General features: G+C 44.3%; 1 protein-coding gene across 3 annotated transcripts in view; it reads left to right on the forward strand.

Annotated features, from left to right (window-relative positions):
• PHF2 (PHD finger protein 2) overlaps positions 1–22,099 on the forward strand; it is a 198,822-nt gene that overhangs the window by 150,268 nt on the left and 26,455 nt on the right. For all 3 annotated transcript variants that reach the window (XM_043975714.1, XM_043975716.1, XM_043975715.1), the window contains 7 exons: positions 297–403; positions 2,928–3,019; positions 7,802–7,891; positions 10,077–10,463; positions 13,120–13,239; positions 17,177–17,295; positions 21,919–22,097. In XM_043975714.1, coding sequence (XP_043831649.1) covers positions 297–403; positions 2,928–3,019; positions 7,802–7,891; positions 10,077–10,463; positions 13,120–13,239; positions 17,177–17,295; positions 21,919–22,097 — 1,094 coding nt within the window. The remainder of the gene's footprint in view (positions 1–296; positions 404–2,927; positions 3,020–7,801; positions 7,892–10,076; positions 10,464–13,119; positions 13,240–17,176; positions 17,296–21,918; positions 22,098–22,099) is intronic.

The following is a 22,099-nucleotide window of genomic DNA, read 5'->3' on the forward strand; positions in this document are numbered from 1 at the left end:
CACTCCACATTTTGTCTGCCAGCCCAGCATGCATGCCCTCCGGAACTGGTGTCCACCAAAGCAACTTAATCCCCAGCATTCATTACATGTTGTTTCAACGCTGGACCTGAGGTGCCAGCCCAGCCGACCAGAAATCAATCCTAAGCCCGACCCGTGAAGCCATACAGCATTTGCATTTCTCTGTCTCCAGGCTGTTGTTTTAGCTCAGCCTGCCTGGCTCAGGCCTGACCTTACTGTTAGTCACTGACCTTGCCTGTGACTCATTACACTGAAGTACATTTTGCTTTGGATCGCAGAGCTTACGAAGTGGAAAGAAGATTGAAGGTCGGCAGTCTAACCCAGTTTCCGAACTTTGAAACTGCCTGCTGGTATATGGGGAAGCATCTGCTAGAGACGTTCAAAGGTAGAGAACCGCTTGTTCCTTGATTGGTTGGTGAAACTGAGCTCCTTCCTATATGCAGGGTCAGGGGAAGATGGGGCCTTTTCCACACTGGCTGCCCCCTTGAGCTTCCCAGTGGGGCTCTGCAAAGTCCAGTCCCTCCCAGCATCTTCCTAGTTCTGGAGCTAGACAGAAGTAATGAGGAGGAGGATGATGATGGTGGTGGTGATAAAAATTTTACCTAACATTTCTATAGTGCTTACTATGTGCCAGACACTGTGCTAAGCGAGTTATAATCATTATCATCTCAAATGATTGTCACATTGACCATGGGAGGGAGGTGCTATTATGATCCTCATTTTACAAATGGGGAAACTGAGGCAGACAGAGGTTAAGTGACTTCTTGCCCAGGGTCACCTAGCTAGTAAGTGTCTGAGCCTGAATTTGACATCACTTCTTGCTGATTGATTCCAGGTCCTGCCATCTATGTGCTCAGCCTTCTAGCACTGTTTTTATGGGAGAACTCAGAGTCAGATGATTGATTCTATTGATAACCTGAGGCAAGTTACTTGCCTTCTTCAGACCTTTGGTGCTTCACCTGTAAAACGGGATTAATAAGATTGTTCCCCGGTACCCTGTTTTGTCCTTATGGGACTGTTTTTCAGGAGCAAATAATAAACTGGACGGGGAAGCGCCGAGAACTGAGTTAAAGTGCTTTTTATGGAGGATAGAAGGATTTCATTAAATTTAGAGGGTTATGTTTGTTTTCCCAATCACTTTCTTAGGGAATCCACTGACTTGCTTAACTTTTACACAGAACCTGGCATCCAGATTTTCATTTATGGCATCTCCCAATGCTTAACTTTTTTTTTTTTAATGTTAAAACTATGTGGCCCTCCTTATTGCTAAGGTATTTCAGTTTCCTGAGGTTGGCTGGAGTTGCGCCTCTCCTTCCCTCTCCCCCCCCCAACCCCCCCCCCTTCAAGCACAATGTTACTTGGATAAGGGAATGAGGTTTCTATTCACAGATTCTCTTCTCATCATGGCCTTTTCTATGACGTGGACCCCCAGGGCATCATGCAAGGAGCATGAAAGGGACAAAAATTGGGGAGCATTTTGGTAGAACTTTGGGCCCCCCACTCACAACTGGACTACAGTTTGAGATGTGTTGGCTTGTGGGAATAATTCTAGTATCTTATAGAGAGAGAGGCAACACAGTGGACAGAAGTCAAATCCAATAATACTGCGGTAGAATAAGAAGATCTGGGTCCTTGTCTTCATCCTGCCCCTGCCACCAACTCACTGTGTGACTTCCCTTCCTGTCCCTAAGTTTTCCTCATCTGTAAAATGGGGACACCACAGCTTATTCTGTTTACCTTCAAAGGGTTGTCATGAAATCAGATGAGATTGCCTAAATGTGAAATCCTCTGTAAACTTGGTGAAGCTTTCATTTTTCAAACACTTTCTTTAACCCTTGAAGATTTATAGAACACTTTCCTCAAAACAAGCCAGTAACAAAGGTAGAGCAAAGCTTGTCTCCATTTTACGGCTAAAGAACGCAAAGTTTTAAATTTACTGGCTGTCCCTATGTGTCCCAAGGCCAAGTCCTGATGAACCACAATGAATTTGCTTAGTACCTCTGGTCTAGGGAGAGAGAGAGAGAAAACACCTTTTAGATTTCAAAGAAAATGTAAACGTAACTTTATTTCACAGTTAGATTCCTCTTGGATCTAGTAAAAAGCCTTTGCCATCAGTACCTCTTCAAGGCAGCTTTTGTCTGGGGTGGTAGGCCAGGTCCCATACAGACCCTGGCTCTGCCCTTCAGGTGCAGAATTCTCTCCAAGGCAAAGTCTCAAAGCACGGACAGGCAATCAAATGAGGCTACGAGAGGATAAATGAGTAAGAAGAAAATAGCATCTGCAGTGTTTAGGCCTGCGCTGGAAGAAGGCTGTGTTAGGTGGCACAGTGAATAGAGTGCTGTACCTGGAGTCAGGAAAACCCGGGTTCAAATCCTGCTTCAGACATTTACTAGATGGATGATCCTAGGCAAGTCATTTGACCTCTGTCTGCTTCATTTCCTTATTTGTAAAATAAAGACAATAATAGTACTCACCTCTCAGAGTCAGGAAGGTCTGTTAGGATAAATTGAGATATTTGTAAAGTGCTTTGTGAATCTGAAAGCACTATATAAATGTTGTTGATATTACTATTATTATGTGGAAATGGGTTGTGTGGTTTAAACAGTGAGATCTGAGGGAAGAAAACACCTTCTCTATTCCACTTAGTTAGGGAATGCTCCCTGGAGGAGGTGGGATTTTTACAAGCTATTTTAATCATGAAAAACAAAGGATCTGGTGAAGTGGGAGGGATCCTGAATTCCCTGGTACCCCAGAAGATCGATCTGCCAGGCTGTCTCCTTTTGTTGTGGTGAGGAGGGCCAGTGTGTCTGGGGTCTGGGGGTGGGAAGGGGGGGGGTGCAGTAGGAAGTAGTGACTTCCTGAGCCGCAGCTGTGCCTCCAGGAGCTAATTCAACAATTCCTTTCCTTAGGGTCACACAAATCTGGTAAGCAGCCACCTCCCCATATAGTCCAAGGAGCTAAAATACTGAATGGTGCATTCAGGTCATGGACTAAAAAGCAGGTAAGGCAGCTTCTTTGTTCCCATGATGTGCAGATAGTGGGGGCAGATAGGGAGATACACAGCTTGGGGGGAATTAGAGGGCTGAGCCTGGAGACAGGCATTGCTAACAGGGATATATGATCTCTGAAGGCTGGACGGATTCCACTTATTCTGTTGGTGCCCAGTGGGTAGAGTTGGAAGGTGGAGGGGGAGGGAAAGGAAGTTTCAAAGCAGATTTCTCTTCAGTGGAGGGAAGAATTTCCTAACAATTAGACTGGCCCGCAAACAGAAAAAGGGCTGCATTCCCCATCACTGGAAGTGTTCCAGCTGGATCACCATTGTTGGGAACACTTTAGAGCTGGTTCGTGCTTTTCGGGGTCCTGGAAGATATTTTAACTTCTTTATACTATATAGGACTTCTGAGGTTGCTTACAAAGCTAGGAATCTAATTCCTGACTGGTCTTAGGACTCGTAGGGGCAGTTTGGTATAATGCGCAGAGCATGGGATCTGTAGTCAAGCGATGTGGGTTCTTACTGCCTGGTGTGACCATGGGCAAATCAATGGAGCAAAGCCTCAGTTTCCCTATCTGTAAAATGAGAGTTGGACTAGATAATTGCTGACAGCCCCTCCAGAGCTGATCTTGTGGTCTAATGGTGAAACCTACTTTTTTCTGCATCTAGTAAAGTATCATTCAGCAGCTACAGTCTTTCCAGACAAATGTCCCTCAGGGAAACATAATAATACTGTCAAAGGTTTTGGGGAATACCCTGTCATGGCCCCAGCCCCACTTGATAGGGTTCATCATCTTCCTAGTCCATAGATCTGAGATGTACTGTGGCTCAATGGAAAGAGCCTTGGTCTTGGTTCTAGGAGACCTGAATTCAAGTCCTACCTCAATTTCTTGCCCTGACAATTATTTAGCTGCATGACCCTAGCCAAACCACTTTTCTCTGAGCCTCAGTTTCCTCATCTATAAAATGGGGATAATAATCCCTCTATTACCTTCCTCCTTGGCCTGTTGTGAGAAAAGTGCTTTGTGAACCTTGGAGTGCTGTGGAAACTTGGTCTGTTATTATGACGATGCCACTTCTTTGTTAAAAGATATCAGGCAGGGGCAGCTAGGTGGCGCAGTGGATAGAGCACTGGCCCTGGAGTCAGGAGGACCTGAGTTCAAATGCGGCCTCAGACACTTAACACTTACTAGCTGTGTGACCCTGGGCAAGTCACTTAACCCCAATTGCCTCACTAAAAAAAAAAAAAAAGATTAAAAAAAAAGATTCAGGCAGTTCCCTACTTCCTGCAGGGTAACCATTTAGCCAGGCATCTCTAGTTCTCCATAACCTTGCTCCAGCCTACTTTCCCACCTTTGCTAAGACGGCATTATGACCTTTTTCACACATCCTGGGTCCCTGACAGATGAGGTAACTGCCTGGTCTCCCGTCTCCTCTTGCTTGTGCCCCTCTCTGTGGCTTTGAGTAAAGTCTTTCTTTTCCTTTGTGGGTGGCCTGACTCTGGGAGGCTTTCCCCGCTTTTTCCCTCTGGCCTCCCTGCCCTCTCGCAGAGGTATTTTCTCTCCTTCCAAAAATTTCCCTAGAATTGCTTTTCTGGGTTTCTCCTTTGGCCGTGTCTCATTCTGTGTGATGTCATTCATAGATTCAGTAAACATTTATGAGGGGATTACTGCTGCATGCACAGCGCTGGGCCGGGCCATGGAGGGAGGGGGGAAGTTTAAGTAAGACAAAGTCTCTGCCCTCGGGGAGCTTGTGCTCTTAATGGGGAGGATGGTGATGGTGGTGATGGTATAGATGAGACAGAAATAATGATAATAGAAGCCATTGAGCTAGGACTTATAGTGACTGTAACGTTTATAAGGTGCTTTACAGTTCCTTTAAGTCCCGACTAAAATCCCATCTTCTACAATAAGCCTTTTCCAAGAAGCCTCTCGGTTCTAGAGCCTTCTTTCTTTTAATTATTTTCTTTTTATACTATATATAGGTTTTTGGGATGTATTTGTTTGCATGTTGTCTCCCCCATTAGACCGTAAGCTCCTTGGGGATAGGGACTGTTTTTTGCCTCTTTTTGTATCCCTAGCTTAAGAGCTTGCTGCACATAGTAGTCCTTAATAATTGCTTATTGACTTACTACATAATTTCATTTGATCCTCCCACCAGCCCTGTGAGTTAGGTATTGTAATTTTCCTCATTTTACTGACAAGGAAACTGAGGCTGAGGGTCACACAATGCAATGAGCAAGTGTCAGAGGCAGGATCTAAAGTGACCCCCAAGCACAACTCTCTAGCCTCACCAACACAAATCATTATACCATAGCACATTACATGAGAAGCTCTTCAGAAAGGTGAAAGACTCTATGAGGTCAAAGGGTGGAGCCTTATTGCATACTTCCCCCTTCATGCACTGCCTATGTAGTTGGGTACAGTGGAAAGACCTCTGCCTTTCAGAAGGCCTGGCTCCCAATCCTGGCTCAGCAACGTACTGACTTTATAATGACAAGAATACTACTTAACCTCTGTCGGTCTCAGCATCCTCATCTGTAAAATGGGAGAGAGTTGACCTAGATGAACTCTAAGGTCCCTTGCACCTTGAAATCTATGGTCTTATTGTAGCCAGATCGACGTACTAGTTGTTGCCCAATGTCATCCTGACATCTCCAGCCTCCAAGCATTTACTCAGGCTGTTCCCCATGCCGGGAGCACATGTATGCTCCTCCCTTAGATGGAGCTCTCTTTGGTTCCTTTTGTTATATTTATTTTTGTACATATTTGTGTACCTCCCTCCCTCACCTCCAGTCCCACCCCTTCCCATTAAACTAGAAGCTATTTGAGGGAAGGGTTATATCATAGTTTATCTTTATATTCCTAGTGCCCAGCACAATGTCTTATGATAATTCTTTTTGGTTGAATTAAAGGGTAGTTTGGTCAGTGGGAGGAATGTAAAGTGAATCTGTTTGGCAGAAGAGAACCTGGGGGAAAAACATTCCTGAATTCTCTCATGTTGTAAAATTGGAGTTGTTTTTTTAAGTACAGAGAGATGCCAATAAAGGGACTTGGGGAGCATCAGGAGTCCATATTTTCCTGGTAGTCCTTGGAATCTGGGATAGGGGATGAGGGGGAGGAGACAGTACATATAGCACTGGTACGCATCCCTAGGAGAACCTTGGAGGTTAGGGAGGATGCCGGGTTATCTTTCTAGGTGGAAGGGTGAGCTCTCTTGTGTTTAGTTTGACATTCACCATCTCTGCTTTCCTAGAAGTCAGGTAGTAATTGCTACTCAACCATCGAGCACTGATTAAGCACCTACTATGTGACAGACAATGTGATGGGCACAAACATGAAAGTGGAATAACCCTTGTTCTTAAGGAACTGGGGGAAACTGGGGGAAGCAGCCTCTGCCTGAGGCCCCGATCCTGGCTATCCTTCCCCACTTCTTTCACATCATACCCAACTGGTCTCCTTGCTGTTCCCTATTTACATACTAGCTCTCTGACCTCGAGCCAGTTATTTAAATTTCTTTGTGCCCCAATTTCCTCCTTTGTAAAATGAGAGGGTTGGTCTAGAAGGCCCCATCCTTTCCAGTTCTGTATGTAGCACCCTATCCCCTCGCCCGCACTCCTGTGGAATCCCTACTTCCTCTAACCTGAAGCCTTCCTTTCCTGATTCACTCACCTGTTAGTGATATGCAGAATAACAATAACAATAATCATGATGCTTATTACTGCTGTTCCCTAATAATATAATTAATTGTCATTGCTATTATTAATTAGAGAATGGTGCTAAGCAAGGGATGAGATCAATGTTCTTGATCAAGGATGTCAGATTCAAATAGAAACAGATCCCTGTCGCCACATGTTGAGTTAGAAAACTACAGATTAAGAATATCTATGTTGGGGCAGCTAGGTGGCACAGTGGATCGAGCACTGGCCTTGGAGTCAGGAGGACCTGAGTTCAAATCTGGCCTCAGACACTTAACACTTAGTAGCTGTGTGACCTTGGGCAAGTCACTTAACCCCAATTGCCTCACCCCCCCCCCCCAAAAAAAAAGAATATCTATGTTGTACTGTATTTTCGTTTATTTTGCTAGACCATTTTCCAATTACATTTTAATCTGGTGCAGGCAGCCATTGGGAGTATCGTGGGCCATTTGTGGCTTGGGCTGAGAGTTTGACCCCTGTCTTCTAGACAGTCTTTGGAAGAGAAAAGAGGGGTGAATTTGGGTTAGCTTAGTCATAGGTGGCTTCATGGAGGAGGTGGTATTTGAGCAGAACCTTAGAAGATGGTTGGGATTGGCATGAAGACTGGCATAGGAACAGGTTGAATATGGTGTGCAAAGGGGACAATGAGGAGGTTGGTTTGGAGACTGGAGTAAAAAGTTCAGAGGGGGGAGGAGTGGGACATGAGAGAGGGGGAGGGCTAGATTATGGAGAGCCTTGAGCGACCAATGTTAAACCTCCTGGCCAATGCCGATCCCCTGAAGGTTCTGAAGCTGGGGAAGAAGTGTAAGTGGCATTTCTAATGCCACCCAAATGAGTGTGGAAGCCGGCAGGATATCCTGTCCCATTGTCCTGCCACACTTCATGAAGTAGCCCATTCATTTTGTAGGAAGTTAATAAAATGTCAGTGCAATAAAGTACCTAATCATTCTTGATGGTGGGTAGAAGGGCGGTAGTCTCGGGAGACTCATGCAGGGGAGACTCATGCAGGGGAGGAAAAATGAAGTCAAATTCCTCGATGACTTGTAGGTTAAGAACAGAGGAAGACAATAATCCTTTAATACCTTGTGTTTCAGGCCTTAGCAGAACATGAAGATGAACTTCCAGAGCATTTCAAACCATCGCAGCTTATCAAAGACCTTGCCAAAGAGATACGACTCAGCGAGGTGTGTCCGCTCTTCTGAGCCAGGGCCTGATGATCTGGGAGGGATCCCCCTCTGGGGGTGGGGGGTGAGGGGCTGCAGGACTCTGCTGGCTCTGGGATGTCAGAAGTGTTGGCAGGAGAGAGTTAGCTGGTTCCTCAGAGTGCTGAGCCTTGGGTACCCTGGGCCTGCTGCAGCAGTGACCTGAGGATATTCCTGACAAGCGATCACCTCCTCCTTTGTGCCACAGGCATCCTTAACATTTCTAACTGCTTCCTTCCTGGCTGTGTGGGAAGGGGAGGGTGTTTCCCTATTAAGCAGTTTGGGGAAGGACCCAGGATGCTGAGTGGGGAGCTTGGGATTCAGAGAACAGGGATCTCACCTCTGTTTCCTATGTGTGTGACTGACTCCCCTGGGCCTTGGGTTTCTTATCTGTAAAAAATGAGAAGTCAGGAAGACTCATCTTCCTGAGTTCAAATCTGGTCTCAGATATTTACTAGTTATTTGGCCCTGTGCAAGTCACTTAACCCTATTTGCCTCAAATTCTCTGTAAAATGGGCTAAAGAAGGGATTGGCAAGCCACTCCAGTATCTCTGCCAAGAAAACCCCAAATGGGGTCACACTCAGACGCAACTGAAAGACGACTGAGCAACAATAAACAATGGGAGTCTTGGATTACATGAAGACCCTTCCAGCCCTAAATCTGTGATCTCATGAGCCTTGTCCAGGTTTCTTATTTAATGCTGTCCCCAAATGCAGGGGAGCCAGAAAGGAGCCTAGGAGGTAGTCACTCCCTAATCAGCCAGCCGTCGGTTACTACGGCCAACCACTGGCCTCTGTCCCCTTGTTGGACTTTGTTGGCTTTCCCCATCCCTGTAAGACTCAAATGTTAAGAGAAATCATGCCAGTATAGAGCTTGTGTGTGTGTGTGTGTGTGTGTGTGTGTGTGTGTGTGTGTGTGTGTGTGTTCGGTTATCGTGTTCATTTGGAGGTCACTGGAGTCCCTGGCTGTGACTGGCCCTGAGGCAGCTCTTGGCCATTCTCAACACAAACATCTAGCTCTCCTCAATCTCATTTAATTCCGGAACCTCCGTGTATTCTGAGACCAACAGCTCTCTGCTCAGAGCAGCGAGCACGGATGTACTCGGTGCCACCATGGTCAGACAGGTAGGCCTAGTCCATGAAGGGACCCCCAACTCACAGCAGCTCTGGCTCAGTTACTAAGAAGTGACTGAGCGATCAGAGTTAGGGCAGAACCCATTGTTCTTAACCTACTGGGAAGGGGTCAGGTGACAGGTGTGTTTCTAAGGAAACCTGTCCATCAGAGCTGTTTGTGGCCTGAGCCATCGCCACGCTTGTTTGCTAAATCAGGCGGATCACCAGGGACTTCGGCTCCTATGTCTCTGACTCTGGGTGGGCTGTTTGGGATATGTGACTCCATTCTGGCCACCATATTTTAGAATTCACTCTGGCAGACTGGAGTGTGTCCAGAGCGGAGAGAGTCAAGATGGCCAAGCATCTGGGCTCCATTTCATATGTGGAAGTCTGTGTGGATAGCATCTGGAGCTTAAATTCTCAGCCCAAACCTGTCAAGCATCAGAACAGCCCCTTTGCTATGCCTTAATGATCAATAACTGCTACATCTTTTTGTGTTTTCTGATCAGTCACACTGCAGTTGTGATAGCTTAGTTATAGAAGATTCTCTATTCCAAGGTATCAGGATCCTTGTGTCTTAGCCCCACTCTTCTCTTCCTTATTTTCCCATTATTCTCTCCCTTTTGCTACTCCCTTCTCCCCAACTCTCTCCCACACCTTCTTCCTTTCTCCTTTTCCTTCTCTCCTCACCCCTTCCTGCCCTGCCCACCGCCAGAAAGAAAACACATGCCAATATGGTGATGGGGATGGATCTGGGATTCCCAAAAGGGAAGGATCAGAACAAACTCCATCTACAAACCCTCCATCAGTGGGTTGAATATCTCTAGAAGTTTTGCTTTGGAAAGAGTTATTTCTAATTTCTAGTTTGGGAGGGGAACCAGTGGTTGTCATTTCTTTCACTTGACTTGCTCTGGGCTGAGTTTGTGATCTCATTGTGATGATGTTACTTGGCTATGCTGGGGCAATGTAGAGTCTCTCTACTATAGACATTGGAGCAAGGAATGATACAGTGGTAGGAAATATGACAGTGAACCCATCTCTTTTCTTCTTCCAGAACGCATTGAAAGTCACTAAACCTGAAGTCGGTGCCAATGTCTCCCCCAAGGAAGTCTGCCCCATGGAGAAGGAGAAGGAGGAGCCCCCATCCCCTGTACAGGTCACACCACCTCCCTCCCTGGTGGAAAAATCCTCTAAAAAAAAGACTCCCAAAACTATGAAACCACCTAAACCATCCAAGATCCCCAAGCTCCCCAAACTCCCCAAACCACCAAAGCCTCCGAAGCCCCCCAAGCCCCCCAAAACTCCGAAGATCAAGGAAGGAGGCAAAAAGAAAGGGAAGAAGTCCAAGGAGTCCGCTTCCCCCACCATCCCCAACTTGGACTTGCTAGAGGCCCACACAAAGGAGGCGCTGACAAAGATAGAAACGCCAAAGAAAAGCAAGGTAGGTACCCCGGACCTCCGGCACTCTTTTCTGTGTCCTTGGCTTCTCAGTGAGGGTGGTGTAGAGTCAAATGCTATGGAGTTTAGGGCTTGGAGCAGAATTTAGGTTTCTCTTGTTAACAGCGAGACTTTCTTATGATCGATACCTACTTCTCAGCCTTGGGGGTTGGGGCTCTTAGCTGCTGCCATCACCTTTCCCAGGAGCCTCACACGAAAGCAAAGTGAAAACAAGCAGAGGCAGACATGGAATTAACTGGATCCAGAGATACCTTTGGGCTTCTTTGATTCCCTTTTTAAAAATATTGCATGGTATAGGTACACCTCGGCACATGGCCATATTCCACAGAGGTTCAGCCAACAAACCAATCAATCAATAAACATTTATTCAGCAACTACTATGTGATTATGACAGGGAAATCAGTGGAATTAAGAGGGATTGGGGAAGGCGTCCTTTACACAGTGGGATTTTAGTTTGGGACTTAAAGGAAGCCAGGAGGTCAGTAATTAGAGCGGGGGTGGGAGAACACTCCAGGTATGGAGGATAACTAGGAAAAGCTGAGAGATGGAATGCCCTGTTCCCGGAACAGCCAGGAAACCAGTTTCACTGGATCAAAGAGTACATGTAGTAGGGGGAGTAAGATGTAAGAAGACCAGAAAGGTAGGAAGGCGAGCATCAAATAGAGCGTTTTGTATTTGATCTTGAAGGCAACAGGAAGCTACTGGAGTTTATTGAGTAGGTGAACGACATGTTTGGGCCTGCGTTTTAGGAAAGTCACATCAGTGGCTAAATGGAGGCTGGACTAGAGTTGGGAGAGACTTGAGGCAGGCTGACCCAGCAGCAGCTATTATTACAATACTATTACAGTCCAGGTATGGGGCAGCTAGGTGGCGCAGTGGATAGCACCAGCCCTGGAGTCAGGAGGACCTGAGTTCAAATCCGGCCTGAGACACTTGACACTTACTAGCTGTGTGACCTTGGGCAAGTCACTTAACCCCAATTGCCTCACCAAAAAAAAAAGTCCAGGTGTGAGGTGATGAGGGCCTGCACCAGAATGGGGCAGTGTCAGAGGAGAGAAAGGAGAATTCAAGAGATATTGCCGAGGTGAAATCAACAGACCTTGGCAAAATGTTGGATGTGTGTGTGTGTGTGTGTGTGTGTGTGTGTGTGTGTGTGTGTGTGTGTGTGTGTGAAAGATCTTGAGGAATCCAGGTTGACTCCTAGGTTGTGAGCTAGAGGGACTGGGAGGATGGTTCTGCCCCTTTCTGTAATGGGGAAGGTAGGCGGTAGAGAGGGTTTAGGGAGAAAGATAACGGATTTTGTTTTGGACATATTGAGTTTAAGATGTCTAGTGGACATCAAATTTGAGATGTCTGAAAGGCAGTTGTGGATGCAAACTTGGAGGTCAGCAAAGAGATTAGGACAGGAAAGGTAGATTTGAGAATCATCAGCATAGAAATGGTACTTACATCTATTGGAACCATTGAGATCACCAAGTGAAGTTGTATAGAGGGAGGGGAGAAGAGGGCCCAGAGCAGACCCCTGAAGGATGCTCATGGTTAGAAGGGTTTCCCTGGAGGAGGATCCAGTAAAGGAGACAGAGAAGGAACAGTCAGGTTGGTAGGGGAAAAATCAGTAGAGAGTGGTGTCCTGAAGTCCAAGTCTTACAGTTAGGCTTAAATTGACTTCTGCAGCTTCTACCCACTGAGTCCTGGGTTCTATCCTCAAGAGCCAAGCAAAGTAAGTGGGATTCCATCTCCCCGTGACAGCCCTTGAATGCCTGACAATTCTTCATACCCCTTGTTCGTCTTCCCTTTCTTTTCTCCCCCCTTCCCAATGTAGCAAAAACCCATGAATTGGGATTTTACTAATTTGTTGTTTATGACAATCTGCCTTCTGTTTGGCACCTGAGAGTAGAACAACTAGGACCAGCGGGTGGTAGGTGTGGAGGGGGTTTAGATTTGGGAGCAATTAGAGCTGTTCAAAAATAGGCTAATCATGACTAGTAGATACCTTAAAATGTTTGTTGAACATGACAAAGTCAAAGGAGAGCCTTTTAAAAAATGCTGTGAAAAATGGGAGGTGGAAGAGGATCAAAGATATCTTTACTGAAAAGGTGGCACCTCTGAACTGTTGAGCCTTGGAAGGAGGGAAGGACTTTAGGGGATGGACATGGCTGATGTGAGGGTGGGTGGGCTTGTAGAGTTATGTTCAAGATGGGGTGGTCCTGGGGGCAGCTAGGTGGCTCAGTAGATAGAGCTCTGGCCCTGGATTTGGGAGAACCTGAGTTCAAATTGGGCCTCAGACACTTGACACTTATTAGCTGTGTGACCCTGGGCAAGTCACTTAACCCTCATTGCCTGGCCCCCCCTCCCCCCAAAAAAGATGGTGTGGTCCTGAATGACTTCCTCTGTCTTGAGGGCAGAGAGAAGATAACTTGCTTTTTAAGTCAAAGCAAATGAATTAGTTTAAAAAAAAAAGAATGAATTTTAGGCATTTGAATGAGAGGTGATGAATGAAAATTGCATCTTACAAGTCTTTCACAGATCATTGTGATCTTGGCAGGCTGCTCATGTCTGTGTATTCACCTGAGGAGGTATTGCATCCTTTTTGACCTGTCTTAGATTTTACATGGCCTCTTTCCTTTTTTTAAAAATAGGTTTCAAAGAATGTTTTAAGTGTCCCCAGCAAAGAAGTCACTAATAAGCAAAATGATGTGGAGAGGTTTGAAATCCGAGAACAGAATAAGACCAAAACAGAAGCCAAGTGGAAATATAAGGTAAGGGTAGAGGCATCAAGATGTGGTGGGGATAGTCGAGTCACACAAGACCTGACTTTGAATCCTGACTGACACACATGTGCCAGCTGGGAGACTCGATGGGCACGTCCCACAGCCCTTCTGAGCCCCAGATTCCTTCGCTGTAGAACAAGGAGAAGTACGCCTGTAGTCCTTGTCACAAAGGACTGCCTGAAGCATCCAATGACATGATGCACATAAAACCCTGGATCAACATTGACTTTTCTGGGGAGCTGGTGAAGAGAAGGGGGCCTCCTGGAATCAAGGGTACATTTACTTCCTCTCTACCAGGCCCTCTCTGGCAGCTCTGGGAAGGATCCTTGTTTTATTCCCTTCTGCTGTCAAGGGAAGACAGGATTTGGGCTGCTTGTCTGCCAAGGGGGTGGATTGAAATGTGCCAGTCACGGGGAAGCCACTGCAACTTCCTTAGAATCAGACAGTTGGAGCTGGGAAGGGCCTTAGAGACTGACTCCTTGCCAGTGGTCACTCAGCCTCTGCTTAAACACTGCCGGCGAGACAAGTACGTGTGCAGCAACCTGTTTCATTTCAGGATAACTCTCCTTATTCTGAGATTCTTGTGTTGATTTAAAATTTGGCTCCCTATAACTTCCACCTGCTGGTCCTTTGTTTTTCCTGCCCTCTGGGGCCAAGCAGGAGAAGTTTGTTCTTTTCCCTATGACAGCTTTTCAAGGATTTGAAGGTGGTGATTGTGTTTTCCCAACCTGATTGATGGGATTGTGGTTCTAGATAGGGATGGGACCCCAGGGGCCATCTATCTAGTTCAACTCCCTCAATTTACAGATGAAGAAACTGAGGCCCAGGGAGGCAGTGACTAGTTTGAGGTCGCACAAATAGTTAGCATCAGAAGTGAGATTCGAACCTAGGTCCTTTGACTCCACAAACATTGATCGTTCTCCCATACTGCACTGCCTCCCTTCTCTTCTCCAGGAAGTATGATAGGAGTGAGTCAGGAAAACCAGAGGTCAAAGTGTGTCTCCTCTGCTTTATCTGAAGAATGAAGAGATCAATACCTTTAGTACCTACCTCACAGGGTTTTTTGACACTCAGTTGAGATAATTACAAGGATAGTTATTGTATTATTATATTAACCAATATAATAATAATAATAATAATAATGTATTTTTAATACCTTGTACTGATAGCATCCTCACCGGCATAGAAATATTACTAAGCATAATTCAGTTATGTCTGCTTATCTAGACAAATGAGTCATTTTATTCTTTGTGATGGAAGCCATAGTGCTTTACAGATACCTTCCCAGGGATTAACGGCTTCACACATTGAGCTGGACCTTCCTTATTCTGAATCTTCACCTTTAGCCATGTGATACCCCTCTGGTCCCTAGATCGTTTCTTTTTTTCTTTTCTTTTCTTTTTTTTTTTTGCAGGGCAATGAGGGTTAAGTGACTTGCCCAGGGTCACACAGCTAGTAAGTGTCAAGTGTCTGAGGCTGGATTTGAACTCGGGTACTCCTGAATCCAAGGCCAGTGCTTTATCCACTGCGCCACCTAGCTGCCCCCCCTAGATCGTTTCTAACGTGCCTTCCAGCTCTGGCAGACTAAGATTATTAATAGACAGTGTGGTGAATTAGAAAGAGGCATGTACCTGCAGTCAGAGCCTGGGTTCTAATTCTGCCTCTGAAGCATGCTATCTCTGTGGCCTTGCCTACAGTGCAAGGTTTCTGGGAGGCTCAAATAAGACCAAAAGCTACAGATATAAGAAATTACTAAATAAAGTTTCATTTCTTGAATGAAAGACAGACAGTGCCAGCTTTGTAGAAGTAAGTGCCTTGGGCCTGACACTAGCCTAGGGCAGGCCTGAAAGGATTTTAGGTCACGTGCAATGAGCATCTTACTCCAAACTGAAGGTTCAACCCATATCTGCCAAAGGACTTCTCCAGCACACCTGTCGAGGGATCATCCATTCAATCTAGTGATTGTCTAGTTCAATCCCTTCGGTTTTTTTCACTATTTCTCCATTCTACACAGAGGAAACTGAGTCACAAAGCAAGGGCGGTGACTTATCTAAGATCATACAGCTATCAAGTGGCAGACAGTACTTAGATTAAGGAGCCCAAATTCTCTGTCCTGTTCTTCACCATTTCCTTCTCTTGGCTACTCCTGACCCCTAATGCCTCCTCACCCCCACCAGCCAGGAGAATGGAACATGAAGACAAAGGGCCTACTCAGCCCTGGGCTTGGGAGGGAACATTGCACCGAGGTCACCCCCACCTTCCACATGGGGATTTCTGTTTCCTCCCTTCTGATGTGCTTCCCTCCTGCTACCCCCTTGCCGTCTCCATCACCTTAGGACCTCACGCCAGCACTTTTCCCAATGCTTGTACAGTTCACTTGCTCATACACCTTTCCCTACGGTACAACTGAGCTGCCATTTCAGGCCTGGACATCTGTGGTTTCTGCTTTCTTCTTCCTGTATCATAGTGATTGAATGATGGTCAGATAAGTTCTTCCTCTCCCAAATTCCCAGTCTAGAGGTTTTAGTTGTTTCTAGAGTATTATCTTGAAGGTTCACATTTTATTACTTGGTACAAAATCTCATGATGAGCCATTTGGGGCAGCTGGCAGCTCTCTTGCTGACCAGGTGTTGGTTGTTGAACCCAGGAAACACTTGTGAGTATATTTGGTGATAGTGTATAGATCAGTTGGGACAGGTGTTTATGATATGGGCAGGGAAGATCTGGCCAATGAGTTGGGAAGTTTTCTGCAGATGCTGATGACCTCCAAAGAAAGCCTAGGGCTTCTAGGGAACCACACTCCCAAACTTCTAACATTTATTGAGATGACAAATAGTGATGGGGGCAGCTAGGTGGCACAGGACCTGGATTCCGAAAGACCTGAGTTCAAATCCGGCCTCAGACACTTGACACGTACTAGCTGTGTGACCCTGGGCAAGTCACTTAACCCTCATTGCCCTGCCAAAAAAAAGAAAGAAAGAAAGAAATGACAAATAGCGGCTATGCAGCTGCTTTATTTAGTTAATAATCTTGTGCAGTTTCAATGCAAGAAAATGTATTCTTTAAAATTAATTTCATTGGAGGAGATTAATTTTTTGCATTAACTTTTTTGATTCTTTGATTTAATTTTTAAGCCCTTACTAGACCATTTCTCTTTGTATTTCCCATAGTACTATGCTCTGTGCATAGTAGGTATGTAGAGAGTGTTTGTTGAAAGAATGCTATCTGCCAATTTCCAAATAGGCCAATATCAGCTAATTGAAAGAGTTCCTGACCATGTGAGAGCATAATTAGTTGACTTGCTCAGATGATCCTTTTTTACCCCTGATCTACCACTTAGAGAGTTGTTTTCTCAACAGAAGAGGGTGTTTTGCTCTTTTAAATGGTCTCAATAATGTCTTTTAAAAAAACCTCCTCACTTTCCAACGCCATCCTCCCCACTGCCCTTTGAAAGCCAAGCACATTGACAGACTGGTCCTTTTGGACAGAGTATGACCTGTCCTCTCCCTGCAGTTCATAGCTCTTCTGCTAGAGGAGAGAGGCCTGCTTCCCAGTCAGTCATCTGAAATCACTCTGAGCCGCCGTGGCTGCAACTCTAATGCCTTTCAGTGCTGTCTCCATTTACATTGTTGTGGTCTCCCTGGACACTGCCCTTCTGCTTCCTCTTATTTCTCTCTGTGTCAATTCAAACAAGTCCCAACCATGTGCCTTCTGTTGACAGGTTTCACAGGTAGGGAAAAGGGAGGCGTGGCCTTGGTGGGGGTTGGGGAGCATTTTAGACATAACCATCTGAAAATGCTCATTACCTGCTCCCCTGGGCCTTAGCCAGGGGTTGAGTAATTATATTTTTGTTTATTCATGCATCTTCAAACACCCTTCTTTTGTGTATACTTGTAAATGTTTCTTTAAAAAAATTTTTTTTCAGAATAGCAAACCTGATTCTTTATTGAAAATGGAAGAAGAACAGAAATTGGAAAAAACTCCTTTATCAGGAAATAAGGACAATAAGTTTATGTTTTCCTTTTCTAACAAGAAACTTTTAAGGTAGGTAGCATCCCAGGCGAACAGAGCAAAGAGATCTGTCTGTCAATGATCTCCTCTAAGGTTTTGTCATGTGTCAGTGTATTCTTGGCTTCCCAGAGGCTCTGGGCAGTGGGGTGTTAGCTCTGGCCGCTATGACTGAGCTAGAAAGGATTCAGATGTGAGCCCAGAAATTGTCTGAAGACCGACCACTGTTTTGAGGGCCAGCCCAAACCCCTCTGGAACTGCCTTAGCATTCGGTTGGTCACTAGGTGATGGATTTTTTTGGATTGTCAATAACTCATTTAATTGTTTACTAATACATAAGAGGAGTTGGAAGGTACATTGTTAGAGGGAGTATCTGCTGATATGAAATTACCGATCTTTGAGATGTCGAAATAAAGAAGCAAGAGGGGAATAGGAAGAGGCAGCAGTATGACACTGAAAAGAAAATAACACTAGGATTCAATAGACTTGGTTTTAAGCCTTGGTTTGGGCATTTCTATCTGGGCAAATCATTTTTCTCATCTTTAAAATGGGTATAATGATACTTGTACTACCTACCTCATAGGGTTGTTATGAGAAAGTGACACTAAATGTGTAAACCATAAGTGTTATATAAGTGTGGGCTGTTATTATTCTGCAAGTCATGCCTGCATATACCCTTATTTTATGCCTTCTCTTATAAGGATGACTAGATATTTAGCCATAATAATAAAAGTGGGAACTCTGCTTGCTTTTCAAAGCAAAGGATCTATTTTACTCTGATTCATTACATCATATTCTTTTAATTAGTCCTATTCTTTTTAGTCAATTTGCAATATTCTCTGTGTGTGTGTGTGTGTGTGTGTGTGTGTGTGTGTGTGTGTGTGTATAGGGGTTTTTTGGCAGGGCAACGAGGGTTAAGTGACTTGCCCAGGGTCACACATCTAGTTAAGTGTCAAGTGTCTGAGGCTGGATTTGAACTCAGGTCCTCTTGAATCCAAGGCCAGAGCTTTATCCACTGCGCCACCTGGCTGCCCCACAATATAGTCTAAATAAGCTGTTCTTGTTCTTCTTGATGCAGTTCAGATAGAATGATGATGACAAGTCACTAGCTTGCTATTATTTTTTATATTTAATATTCTATAGAGAATGATGAGGCAGCTATAGGTGGCACAGTAGATAGCGTCCTGAAGTCAGGAAGACCTGAGTTAAACTCCAGCCTTAGACGTTTACCCGCTGTGTGACCCTGGTTAAGTCACTTAACCCTGTTTGCCTCAGTTTCTTCATTTTTAAAATGAACTGGAGCAGGAAATGGCAAACGGCTCCAGTATCTCTGCTGAGAAAACCCCAGATGGGGTCATGAAGAATAGGACACAACTGAACAACAAGGAAATGATGCTGACGATTGTTTTTGTTGCTTTGTGGTCTGGATCTGTGACTTTCATGGGTGAGGTATAGAAACCGATCTGTCAGATGGTTACAGAGTTTTCCCCGGCATTCAAGAGTAGAGTGACTCGCCCAGCCAGGCCTTTCCAGCTCCAGTAAAGGCCCTCTCCTGTGGCACACTGCTACCTCCCGAGCTCTTCTTGTTTTTGTAATGCAGTGCCCACAACAAGTCCTGCCTTTTGTTCCTTTCAGGGTTGAGGGCACCTGGAATGCCTTCGACCAGAAGTTTATGAATCAACTGCCAACATTTCCTCCTTGAGAGCTTTGGCCTCTCTCCTGCTGAAAGCGAAATGGCCCTTTCTGAGCCGAATGAGAAATGCACAGACAGCTATGGATATATACAGATTCATTCAGGAGTTCTCTCACTCCCCTACTAATGAATGCCTGGCCACCACATGCAAGGCATTGGGAACTCCCACCTGCTCTTGTCGTCATTCAGAGTAGCCTTATTAGACATCAAGAAGAGAATTGTTCAGATGGGGAATTTAGAGGACTGACTTCCCATAGTAGCCCCATCTCGGGGCTTTGTTTTGCCAAAAGAGCTTAATGATAAAAATGTGTTGATTTGCTGCTGTCCCCATGAAAGGAGTCTTCATAATGCTGCCAGCACCTGTCAGCATTCACGCAACAATTGTTTTATGGTCTGGCACACTTCTAATGTGGTTCAACTAGAAATACCCTGGGACAATGTTGATGCCACACCAGTCAGCCGCATCAGTGACAAGGGAAGTGTTCGCTCTCAGGGAAATGGTTCTTTCACATGGTAGACACATGTGCTTGGCTATTCATGTAGTCTGTGCAGACATGGTGTGCACACATGTGAGCATGTGTTGACAGAACCCCGTTACCAAGGGTTACCTCCAATGCTGATACTGTAGTCACTGAACTCAAAATAATCCAGGTTCTTTAAAGAACGGGATTCCGATTTCTTGGTTTTCCTATGTGGCCTTAAACTACTCCCAGATTTTTCAAACACTGAGTCTTTCTCACTTGTCTTCTATTACCTTAGAGAGGCAACATAACTTAGTGGAACAAAACACAGAATTAGGCATCGGGAAAGCCCTGATTTCAAATCCTACCTACCACCCCAGTGAAGTGTGTGACCTTGGACAAGTAATTTAACCTTTCTGATCCTCAGTTTCATCATCTCACAGGGTTGTGATATAAGATATATAGAGATATAGAAATAGATACAGTACACATACACACACATATATGTATATGGCTTAGAAAGTCTCAAAGTGACATATAGATGTCAGCTCATATGTTTTAGACAGAGACATAATTATTGTCAATCATTTTTTAAGCCCATACTGTGTGTTCTAGGCAACCTACTAGATGCTGTGGACACCGAAACAAATACACTTAAGTTACCACTGGTGGCTCTATATGGGAACAGATCAAAATATATACCATCCTATGATGAGTTACAATGAAATGTCTTGAAAATGCAAAGTAATTCATGGCATTAATGTCATAATTAGTAACCTACACATATAGCATGTCCTTAGATTCTGTGATATCATGGTAGATCTTTTTCTTATGGTATCAGGGTATCTAATATAGTTTTTTTTTTAATAGCATCAGTCTATCTGTTGTTAATAATAGTGTCTGTTTTCAAGAGATATCCCATTTCTATAGCCCTTCATTATTTGGACTCTGCTCTCCTCACGTTTTTTGCTGTTAGGAAGTCAAAAACATTTCCTGACAATTGGTGAGGTTGAGAAGGAAGCATTAATATGGGCCTCTTTTTTTTATTCCTTTTTTAAAAAAATCATAAAAGTATTTTATTTTCCAGTTACATGTAGAGATAGTTTTCAACATTTTTTGTTTTTTAATCATAAAAGTATTTTTATTATTTTCCAGTTACATGTAAACATAGTTTTCAACATTTGTTTTCATAGATTTTTAGTTCCAGATTTTTCTCCCCCCTCCCTCCCTCTCCCCCTCCCCCCCCAAGATGGAAAGCAATCTGATATAGGTTATATAGGTACAATCACATTAAACATATTTCTGCATTAATCATGTTGTGAAAAAAGAATCATAAAAAAAGGGGAAAACCTCAAAAGAGAAAAAAAAAACCAAAAAAAAGTAGAAACAGTATGGTTCAATCTGCATCCAAATTCCACAGTTCTTTTTTCTGGATGTGGAGAACATTTTCCATTATGAGTCCTTTGGAATTATCTTGAGTCATTGTATTGCTGAGAAGAGTTAAGTCTATCACAGCTGATCATCACACAATGTTGTTGATACTATGTACAATGTCCTCCTGGTTCTGCTCATTTCACTCAGCATCAATTCATGTAAGTCTTCTCAGGTTTTTCTGAAATCTGCCTGCTTATCATTTCTTTCTTTTTTTTTTTTTGTGAGGCAATTGGGGTTAAGTGACTTGCCCAGGGTCACACAGCTAGTAAGTGTTAAGTGTCTGAGGTCAGATTTAAACTCAGGTACTCCTGAATCCAGGGCCAGTGCTCTACCCACTGCGCCACCTAGCTGCCCCGCTTATCATTTCTTATAGCACAATAATATTCCATTACATTCATATACCACAACTTGTTTAGCCACTCCCCAATTTATGGGCATCCTCTCAATTTCCAATTCTTTGCCACCACAAAAAGAGCAGCTATAAATATTTTTGTACATGTGGGTCCTTTTCTCTTTTTTATGATCTCTTTGGGATACAGACCTAGTAGTGGATTTGCTGGGTCAAAGGGTATGCACAGTTTTATAGTGTGGGCCTCATTTGTAAGTGGGGCATATAGACACTCCAGGGGTTCTTTCAGATCATACTAAATTATTTGGGACTATACTCACATGGATTTAATGAGTTAAAATATGTGAAAAGCTTGACCTACATTATCTCAATTGCTTCTCATAACAGCCCTATGAGGTCAGGGTTATTACTATCTGCATTTTATAGATGAGGAAACTGAGGCCACAAAAGGCTAAGGACTTGCTCAAGATCCCATAGATAACAAGTGTCAGAATCAGGATTAGAACTCAGGTCTTCTTGACTTTGGCCTCAATATTCTCTAAGCTTTATGCTATCCTCTTCCTCCTCCTCTTGAGAATTTGAAATCCTTTTGAAGAGCCAAAAAGTGTGATTGCCTGCTTATGAGTGAGGAAGAGGTTCGAGGGAGTCGATAATTCCATTTTTAAGGCAACATAGTTGTTTGCATGAGCCTGACTGATGATTTCTAATCTTTGTTGCAATAGCTCCAAGGGCATTAAAACCCAGACGAGTCCCGGGGTGTTTGGGTCCTTACAGAACTTCAAGGAAGACAAAACCAAACCAGTTCGGGATGAATATGAATATGTGTCCGATGATGGAGAACTCAAAATTGATGAATTTCCAATCAGACGAAAGAAGAACACAACAAAAAGAGATTTATCTTGT

Source organism: Dromiciops gliroides, chromosome 1, assembly GCF_019393635.1.
Source record: "Dromiciops gliroides isolate mDroGli1 chromosome 1, mDroGli1.pri, whole genome shotgun sequence".
Taxonomy (NCBI): domain Eukaryota; kingdom Metazoa; phylum Chordata; class Mammalia; order Microbiotheria; family Microbiotheriidae; genus Dromiciops; species Dromiciops gliroides.